Source organism: Ascidia mentula, chromosome 1 (assembly GCF_947561715.1).
Source record: "Ascidia mentula chromosome 1, kaAscMent1.1, whole genome shotgun sequence".
NCBI classification, from domain to species: domain Eukaryota; kingdom Metazoa; phylum Chordata; class Ascidiacea; order Phlebobranchia; family Ascidiidae; genus Ascidia; species Ascidia mentula.
In genome coordinates, this window is record NC_138566.1 from 2,035,231 (window position 1) to 2,046,064 (window position 10,834).

General features: G+C 36.8%; 1 protein-coding gene across 1 annotated transcript; it reads right to left on the bottom strand.

The window, feature by feature from the left end:
- Positions 1 to 327: 327 nt before the first annotated feature.
- On the bottom strand, positions 328 to 8,224 carry LOC145905302 (uncharacterized). The gene is made up of 11 exons (XM_082992464.1): positions 7,970 to 8,224; positions 7,700 to 7,869; positions 6,281 to 7,122; positions 6,108 to 6,176; positions 5,636 to 5,746; positions 3,737 to 3,825; positions 3,122 to 3,302; positions 2,522 to 2,665; positions 1,907 to 2,068; positions 1,523 to 1,673; positions 328 to 1,255 (listed from the first exon to the last, which is right to left on the bottom strand). The coding sequence occupies exons 1-11, from the start codon at positions 8,000 to 8,002 to the stop codon at positions 1,141 to 1,143; spliced, it is 2,067 nt and encodes a 688-aa protein (XP_082848590.1). The 5' UTR covers positions 8,003 to 8,224; the 3' UTR covers positions 328 to 1,140.
- Positions 8,225 to 10,834: the final 2,610 nt, after the last annotated feature.

The window sequence follows — 10,834 nt, forward strand, 5'->3', positions numbered from 1 at the left end:
AAGCGAAGAGTTAACCCTATGACTACACCTCATCTTTTACACACTTACCAACGTTTCAGTTGGGTTGTCGCAACAGAAACTATGCTAGATGTTGGCATATTAACTATGCCCATAACCACTTATAATTGCAGAGCCCCAAAATATCTTCCACCTCGTTCCACGGGTGTATGCGACCTATATACCAAATATGAACCTCGAGCCGAGTCTTAACAATATTATTTATAATCGATGGAAAATCCTATTTGATTAACGCATTTGACATAAGATCGCACTTGAGTTTTAATTGTTGTGTTTTCCTAACCTGACTTTAATTGAAAACCAGATGCAAACACTACATCACTATTTATTGCCTCAAACAACTTGGCATACGAAATTAACACACGCAACGATACCAACGCCAAACTGAGTGAATTTACGCCCAAGCGCTTAGACAGAGTTGAACAGAACCGAATAATGCAATCCAAACAGAGAACTACTTCACAGCTAGCTACGCACCCATTACATAAATCGGAAAACAAAGCAAACTAACGTTCAGCGAAGATCAAGTTACACGGGAAAACTAAACGTATCTCAGCGACCAAACCAAACACTTTCAAACTAGCCAATAAATCATTTGACAACACAAACGGTTGCTTGAAGATTAATATGACGTAAAAACGGCTGGAAAACTATATCGCACTAAGTACACAAAAGACACAAATCACGTGAATGAACAGCTGTTTGCTATCGCTACACTTTGAAATGAAACACGCTTGACAAAACGAGCTAATGCCTTTACCCAAACCCAGTGGAAAGAGATTCCGAACAATGACAAACTGGCCATGCAACGTAAATCCATAAATGAAAACGTTGATATGTAGCTAAAACTACGCTACAATGAGTGACAACAATGACGGGCGTATATCAATAACCTGTGTTTCAGAGTGATTTCTATTTCACCATTACGACTTTATATTCTTATTGCTGCGTCCGATCTTTGTTTTTGAATGTTGTTAAGTTTCTAACATCCGAAGGTGACAATACTAGCAATTGATTGAACAATAAGGTGTGGAAAGTGACAAAATAGTGTAAATTATTGCTTCATTACATTTGTACACCCCTGATATATGCCGATTTTGTTGATCACAAAACAAACACATATTAAATTGCAACAACAGTCGCATTATAAACTGGTTGTTCAAGATCAAAAGCATGTGTCCAGTCATCTGAGATTGGATCGTAAACTTCAACTGGTGTCAGGGTCTGAATGAAACCCCTAAACACAACCAGAATTAATGTGAGTTTAGTTAAACATCAGGAAATTATTACACACTTAAACTGACAAAAACACACATGTCCTGTTTTTTTTTATTACTAGTATTGGGATGTAAAATTTTTTTTTTTTTTGGTGTGGCAGATTGATTGTGCACAAATCCTACACTTACATATATTGTCCCAGTGACTAAACACTTTAATTTATCAGGAACAGGCCCCATAGTGACGTCACAATCACTAGGACAAAACATTCAAACGTAAACCTCACCCCAATCCACCCACAACATAAATCCTCCCATCAATAACACAAGCAGAGTGAGAGTAACGAGGTTCCAGGAGAGGAGAAACATATTTCCATCTGTTGACTCTAGGTTCGTATTCTTCAACTGTTTGCAGGAAGCCACCATCACCAAAACCTCCTGTCAGATTTTGATGGTTTTTGGTTAAAAACTAAACCAGTAATTTCAGTTAATTCAAAAACTATTTGTTAAGAATAAACAAACGGCAAGAATAGCAAGAAAATAACAAACCTTCACTCAAAATATTATGGAATCGACTGAAGTTACCTTACATTAATGGATGGAATCCAGGAAATAAGAAACAGTTTCAAAAACTACTAGTTTTAGTTAATATTTAACTTCTGATAACTAACCAATTGCATAGATCTTTCCTTTAATTTCTTCACATGCAAAATCCTCTCTTCCTTCATTGAGAGAAGCGATTCTTGTGGAGGTTCCAACACGAACATCGCGGAATTCACATGAATGTAAGAGTTGTCCGCCATCATCCCATCCTCCCACAGAAAACAAAACATCTGAAGAAATTACCAAATCGCTTGTGTTAATATTAATTGTGACGTCATATTACGTTTATATGGTAATGTTACGTAACAATCATTGAGTTAAGCACTACGTTTAACGTAGGAACAACGGACTGTTTTATATCAACATGCAAAAAAAACTAAATAATAAAAAATAAGGTTGATATTCACGAACGCAGTAAGCACGCAAATAATTATTTTAAGCATGGGTTTAATAAAAAAAAGTTTCTTTGCTCATTTTACACGAAACGAAATTAAAAACTCGTGCTTATGACGTCATCACTCAAGTAAACAGTTTTGGGACTCTATGGAATATTTGTGAGTAATAAGTGAGTGAGTATTGTGGGGGAGTCTAAAGTTTAAACCGATTTTTACATGGTTGCCTTCGATTGTCATGGAAACGAAGACTTCTGTATAAGTTTCGAGAGTTTCAAAACATATTCTTACTGCCAATTGAACACATTCCATGTGCATATCTTGGTTGCAACATGTTGAAACTGATGCGCCATCTGTCTTCATCTATGGTGTAAATCAAGTAGGATGATAATGGTTTGCGATCTCCAATATGACCCCCGGAAAGGTAAAGTTTCTCTACAACATGGAATTGTCAACAAAATAGATTGGGTAACAACAAAACTGGCTTCCTATTAAAGTTTTAGATGTTTGCAATCATGATCAAAATCATTTTTGTAACAAAAAGTTGCTCCCACATGACAAAATATAGCAGAATTCGGGTAATTATTCTTACTATTATACCCAAATTGCTTTGTACATAACTCAGCCATTGATTTTCTTCAAATAACTTACCAAGATGGTTGATTTATTCTGTGGACAAATTGTCATTTATAGTAAGAAAATGGTGACATTGTTATGAACGAATCCAAGTTCAACATTTCTAACTAAACATACCTTAGTGCACAGATTTTATTCTGTTGAATGAATATATGGGGTCTCAAAATGTAATTTAGGTGTCATAAAACATTAACATATTGGTTCCAAAGATATTTGATTTTTTTTTAATTTTTTTGTTCAATTATAGCAACTGACTTCCAATAACAGCAGATGCAGCATTCTGTCGACCTTCACACAAATCAGCAAATATCATCCAGCGATCACTTCTTTCCAAATTCATCATCTCACAACTTTTTGTTCGACGGTCTCCACCCATTACATAAACTGTGTTTCCAACTTTGGCTGAAGTTGAGTATTGTCTTGCTGTGTTCAGTTTCTACAAAAAAAATTGGGAAACCTCATATGCTTTTCATACCTCAAGTGTTAATCCAGCTCAAAATTTTTGCTAGGGTTGAAATGTAATTTAACAGTGGTTTTTAACCTAGTAGCTTTCTTATGTCTGCAAGCAGCCAATATATTTGCAAAGATTTTTCTTTAAATTCAAAACTGTCAAAAGGAAATATCACAATTGAGCTCACCCCTGATTGTGATGCAACAATTTTTCTCTAAACATTTTTTGTGATTTTACATAGATTTACTTGTATTATGTTGCTGTTGCTGCCAAGCATATTGTATTTGAATTAATCTGTTCTGTTAATCCATGATTTTACAAATAAATGGATTTGCTTGTGCAATAAACAAGTTGAAATGCATAGGGTTTACAGGTTTATGGTACTGTGAAGCTATTTTAAACATTAAAATGCAACCAACTGGTAAATGTTGATGTTGTTTTTTGGTAACATTCCATTCCACACAATCTCTTGATTTATGGCCACCAATAAGAAGAAATCCTGACAAGTCTGCAACAAATTTTAGTATTAGGAATTTGAATGTTCCTACAAAAGACACCACTACAGTTAAGCACACTGCCTACGCCTTGGAAGCTTTAATCAAAAATACAAACAACCAAAAACTTTATAGAAGAACTGACTGTTCTCAAACTGTGCATTGCAATTTTAAAGGAAAATCAAGTTAGGAAAATGGTTCAAATAACAAGTTTAATCCTCTGCAATAGAAAATTCATTGAAACAAAATGTCCTGATAGGTTTGTGAGCAGTGCGTAGCTAGTGTCGTAAATTGCTTCAAGTGCACCACACATGAATATTGATCTCAACATTGAAGTATCCTACTTTCACCAATGCAGAAATACTGAACAACATATTTTTGGTATGTTACCCATTTTTTTTTAGCTTGGTTCTTGGTGTGATAAGTGGGCAAGCCCTTTACACAGATCTTCTGTTGTTATAAATATCCATGGTAAATTAATTATGTGAAGAGTTTATTACGATTTGCTATATGTAAAGGCAATTGTCACCAGAGGGAAGCAACTCTCACGAAAAAAAATCGCCAGTTAAGAAAACTTTCGAACCGGGTTACCTCACAAGGTATCGGCATGATTTTGTAATGCATTATAGTTCATAGGCTGAACTTTCTAATGATACCAAAATTATTCTCTTTCATTTTTGCAGGTTTCGTTTGGAATAAATAGCATCACAAACACAAACTTAAATATCACATTGTTGCTCAGTTTTCGAAAGAGAGTAAAAAATCCTTCCATTTTCCTGTATTTATTTATTTTTTTTGAACATAAACAGCTCGTTCGATCCTGTAACTTTTTTACGCCAATGTGTAAACACAAGCTCATCTACTAACGTCGCTGCAGTGAAAATCTGCACCGAGGAACGACGTCACGGTTAGGTGGTCGTCAGTAAAACCGACACTTACAAACACGATATGGTCGGTTGTAAAACTGCTTGCTGTGTTACCTCGCCCACTGAAGCATAACCCGGCAAACCCACATCAACCAGGGAAGACATACGATTATTCTCAATCTGTGATTGCCAACATTTAAGTAACATGTTTTCAGTAGAAATACGAAGAATGGACTCAACCAACGACATGTTGGTTCCAAACTTGTGGTGCAATATCATGAGGTTGACGTGTATGTAACGCTCTGTATCGCATGAAGAAAATTACAAGAGTTCAAACGACCCACGAAGCAACACCAAAAGGGCAAAAAGGTAAAAAAAACTTCCGCCGATCGTTGAGGTGGACGCACCTGATTTGTCATGAAGTATGTCGTCGTTACGGTTGGAATCGTTTCAATTTCCGTTCGTTTCTGATTTTAGGAAACAATAACTTGGCTATAATAGGTCGCAAAGGTAGTTCCAGGTTTATGTACCTGGGGGGGGGGGGGGGGGGGCATAAAGCGTTGCAGTGGCAGCAGATGTTGGATGAATGCGCCTACATTCCTCATCTGACAGGGCAGCATGGACTAAACTATAACTTGGTTGCTCGCGCACGCAACAAATACAACGGCCAGTAGAGTATGTAGCTGGAATGATTTGCGACATATAGCGAGGATTTGGTTAAGTTTCTCATTATTAAGTCACAATGAAAGTAGAACAATTCACGCTAAAGAAAACCTCGACAGCGCCAAAACATGTTGTAATTATTAGTTCAATTCATATTCCCTGAAGCAAATATTTGACTAAAATTGCGTCGCGTAAATAAAAGTATGATGTGGACTTTAATCAAACAATGCAAAAGCAATATATATACAAAATCAACTGATACCACGCAGGTTAACTGAAACAACTGATTTACTACCTTTTCCACTTCTTCCTGGTGATGGATTGGGCAAGTCATCATCCATTGGAAGATTTCTTTCACTTGGTGGGTTTTGGAGTTCGGCATGACTTGCAGATTGTCTACTTGTATCTTGAGACATAATAAAACAGTAAATCAAATGTCAAGGTTTTTTGGGGCAGTATTTCTGTCAGAAATTTAACAAAACTTGCAATCCAAGGTTTCTGTTTGCTGGCATGGTTGCATTAGATTTAATTCAACACTTCGGAACAACGACAGAAAAGGTCAAACATAAGGATGTGGAACATTTTTAGTAAAGGGGCTTGTGTGTCAAATTTAATACTTTGCATTATACTGATCAATTTTATTATGGTCTTTCACACAATGGAAATCAGTTGCTAATTCCAACAAGCATATAATGGAGGTAATGAAGTTAACTATTGCGGAAACTCGTGGGTCAGATACCCCTGACAGAACAAGCAAAAATACTTGCCTTGTCTTTGTGGAGGTTGTTGTGTTCGATTTCTTGGTTGAATGTTTTCTCCAAATAGTGGATCAACATCTACAAAAACATTATTTTCTCAGAAAAATTGCACAATTATGAAACAAAAAAGTAGCACCATTCCACACAAAATGTCTTACAAAAATAAATCATTCAAAACTTACCATGAAACTTCCCTGTCTGTGTAGAAAACTGGTTGAGTGGAACAGTTGGATTGTGGGTTGCTGTTGGATCCACGATATGCATGTTCCTTGCAGCATTTCCTACTTGCTGCAAAATTACTGTGGGATCTTGTTTGGAAAGAAGTTGTTGGAATTCATCCCGAATGTCAACCATGTCTGGACGTTGACTTGGATCTTGATCCCAACATCTGATCATCGCTCTTTCCATCACATCAACTATTTCGCTGTTGTTTGCATTGCTTTGCTCTCTTACGCTTTGTATTGCTTCACAGTCAGGTCTTAGACCCTGCTCAATTTTGATCCAGAATCCTTGTTCTGACTGGTATGGTTGTTCACGACTTAGCATCTCAAAATACATAATACCACAGCTGTAAGCATCCTGTTCTTTTTTAGGTTTTGCATCTTGAAAAAGCCTTTCTGGTGCTGCATAGTAAAGTGTCAACCCCTTCGATTTTGATTGACCGGGGAGTTGAGTTGTTGATCCTGATGTCAGTTGGACCAACCTGGCACATCCAAAGTCACCAATTACACAATGCAAGTCAGGTGTGATGAAAATATTTTCTGGTTTTAAATCTAGGTGAACCAATCGCTTGTTGATTCCACAGTTGTGAATGTAGGCAACTCCTGATGCTATTTCAGTTGCCATGCGAAGAATCAAACCAGGACCCAGTTCAATATCTTCATCCAGGAGTAGAATTCTTAAACTTCCACCTCCATAGAATTGCATTACAATCCCAACTGCTCCTGGCCACTTGGTGTATCCATGAACAGTTGATATATTGTCATGACGAGATCGCAGTAAATTCTCATATTCACGTCTGAATCTAAAAGAAATTACACATAATTATGTGCATATAGCTTTCCACTTCGTATAAGATGGTGTTAAATGTCACAATAAGCAAACGTTTTAACAAACACAACTGCGTTCATCATTGGTGCAAATATTAAATGACTGAGACTGACTGCACTGTGCTCATTAAACTGGATGAAAAGATGAGCAAGAACATAAAATCATATGATGAATTCATGAGAATTGGTAAGGCAGTGATATTTTGTCAAACTGCGATGCACAGTCATGTGGTAAATGTACAGGTAAAACAGCATGGAGTGATCACCAGAATTAAGCAAAGGTCTGTATTGTTGGATGTAAGACCTTTTTGGAATTAATATTTTGGTTTTTACATTAAATCTATGTAGAATATGGGGTGATGTGATGTTTAACAGCTAACTTTGCTTTTGTCTGCATGTTGGCAGCTGGTGCAATCGCCTCAGTAATGTAACAATTACACTAATAATGAACTTACTAATGTTTGAAACATCTTTAAATTTTTACAAATAAAGTTAAATAATTGCATGATGCCACAAAAAAATATTGGCAATGTTATGAAACAACAATCTTACGTTTTTTCAAACTGATGTTGCTCATGTTCTCCACCAATGAATTTTAAACATTTGACAGCAACAAATCCAACTTTTTCATGTTTTCCAACGAAAACTTTGCCATAGCTACCTTGACCGATTACACCCCGCTTGATGTCACAAAAGATATTTTCAGCTTTGAATTCTCTCAGCTTAAAAAATTTTTTGTATCAATGTAATAACAATATAATTTTAGGATTTGTACAATGCTTTCTATGCAAAAAACTGTGTCATACTTACAATATTACTTACTTCATGATCTTCGTTAGATGAGGCAAAGGCCATAATTCAGTGTCCACCGGCTACATTTATAAAAAATTGGAAATTCCAAAAATCTTGATGTTACCCTGGACACAAAATATATACAAAGATAAAACTTTGTTGGAGCAACAATAATCTACAAGTAAATCTATCCACATCTGAATTGTTGCCTTTTCAAGCTTGAACGTTTGCCTTACTTCACGGAAACGTCGCAACGTTTTCTTGGAATGAAATAGCTGGCAACTGAAAATTATTTGTGTAAAATGACTCAAAAGCAATTTCAAAGCGTTGACTGTAGAGTGTTTCCTGTAACCAACGTAACAAGATCTCCTGTTGTTATAATTACCGATGGTAGCTGAATTACGTGAGTAGTTTATTGCGATTAGCCAAATCCAAACGCAATTGTTACCAGAGGGAAGCAACTTAACAACAAAGTTAACAAAACTTCGGACCCGGGTTACTCGGCCACCTCACGAGGTATCGGCATGATTTTTTTAACGCATTACAATTCATAGGCTGACCTTTCTAACGATACCAAAATTATCAAAGTCTCTTTCATTTTAACAGGTTTCGTTTAAAATAAACTAAATATCAACAAAAACAAAATTATCATATTGTAGCCCAGTCTTCGCAATAGTCGTAAAGCATCTTTCCATTTTCCTATATTTATTTTTGTTTAGTTGAACATAAATAGCTCGTTCGATCCTGTAACTTTCTTACACCAATGTGTAAACCCAAGCTCATATCGGCATCTACTAACGTCGCTGTAGTGAAAATCTGCACAGAGGAACGACGTCACGGTTAGGTGGTCGTCAGTAAAACCGACACTTACACATACGATATGGTCGGTTGTGAAACTGCTTGCTGTGTTACCTCACCCACTGAGGCATAACTCGGCAAACCCACACTAACCAGGGAAGACATACGATTATTTTCAATCTGTAATCGCCAACATTTAAGTAACATGTTTTAAGTAGAAATACGAAGACTGGACTCAACCAACGATATGTTGGTTCCAAACTTCTGGTGTAATATCATGGGGTTGACGTGTATGTAACGCTCTGCATCGCATGAAGTAAATTACCAGAAATCAAACGACCCACGAAGCAACACTGAATGGGCAAAAAGGTAAAAAAAATCATTGAGGAGCTGGACGCGCCTGATTTATCATAAAGTATGACGTTGTTACGGTTGGAAACGTTTCAACTTTCGTTCGTTTCTAACTTTAGGAAACAATAACTTGGCTATAATAGGTCGCAAGGTAGTGCCAGGTGTATGGACCTTGGGGAGGCGATAAAGGGTTAGAATGGCGGCAGATGTTGGATGAATGCGCCTACAGTCATCATCTGACAGGGCAGCATGGACTTGGCTATAACTTGGTTGCTACCGCACTCAACAAATACAACGGCCAGTAGAGTATGTAGCTGGAATGATTTGCGACATATATCAAAATTTGGTTAAATTTGAGAACAATTCACGCTAAAGAAAACCTCAACAGCGCCAAAACATGTTATAATTATTAGTTCAATTCATATTCCCTGAAGCAAATATTTGACTAAAATTGCGTCGCGTAAATAAAAGTATGATGTGGAATTTAATCAATCAATGCAAAAACAAAATATGTACAAAATCAACCGATACCACGCAGGTTAACTTATGTAAGTTGTTCAGGTGGTGACTGGCCACGAAGTGTGTTAAACGCTAAACGATGTTGTCGCAAACAATATATTTTGTCTTACTAGCACAACCTGGCGGCCATATTGTAAGAAATGCATCGTGTTGTACTAACGATTTTAAAGAGTACAGAATGGGCTTGAATCTGCACATTGACTGCGATAAACCAAACATCTTTAGGCGTATATTAATTACTGACTGAATTCTGGAAGTTTCTGAATCGTTTCCTAACGCAGTAACAGGGAGTTGGTAATTGTTGGGTTTTCGCCATCTCGTTTGCGGTCACTTAGTGTTTTAACTTTCGCCCGGAACATCTAAATTTTAACGAGCCATCGCTGCCAACGAATATAGAAAAAATGTTGCGCAAAAAAAGAATTTGAGCCTCCATAAGATGAAGAAGGTTATCGTAAATAGAAGAAACAGCGAGACGGATGATTTACTAAATCTGACTTTCTCCGTCCTATAGTCGTTTTAAGTCGGTCAATACGGATCATAGAAAACGTTTTTGGAACCGAGATGTTTTTTTTTGTTTTTGCCGATCAACTCCCGGTGCGACCCTAAAGGAAATCATTTTCACTTGGACGCCAGGTTTAGTTTCAATCTCTCTCTTATCGTATTTGAAGCCTTTGGTTGATAATTGCCTATGGTAGAAATACCTTTGGAAATTCTTCTGGAACCTTGCAGGCAATCATTACAAACGTACCAAAACCGAAAGATTTGGACTCGGTCGAATCCGAATATTCAACGAAATTCATACATATTTAACTTCACCAACTGATCCACGCCCAATCTCAAAAAATCGAGCATTGCAGAGAAATTGTATATCTGAAGCTGCACACAGTATATAATTGTAAAGTGGATGTCTTTGCTTGGCCGTTTGGTCAGCAAAGTCGTCTGATAGTCACACCAGCTGAACTGATGAGACCTTATAGGTCGAAACAGTGGCCATCTGTCTGCAGCTTACACAATTTATAATTTTCAAGTCAAACAAAAAAAAAAGTAAAACAACAAAGCTGACCCAATAATGCAGATAGCATAATTGTGTTTATTGGAGACCTTACAGCAGTGATTAGCAGTACTTTGTTATCTCTATGGTGGCCCAGCCTTTATATTCTCAGTAACAATCAAAATAATCTATGATTATTTTTCCTAAAAACTTCAACAATTCTCCCACTTAGTTGG

Coding starts and splice junctions, on each gene's coding strand:
- LOC145905302 (XM_082992464.1), bottom strand. CDS start 8,002: ATGGCCTTTGCCTCATCTAACGAAGATCATGAA. Junction 5,747..6,107: donor ACAACCTCCACAAAGACAAG/GCAAGTATTTTT, acceptor TTATGTCTCAAG/ATACAAGTAGACAATCTGCA. Junction 3,826..5,635: donor ACCAGGAAGAAGTGGAAAAG/GTAGTAAATCAG, acceptor AATTTGTTGCAG/ACTTGTCAGGATTTCTTCTT.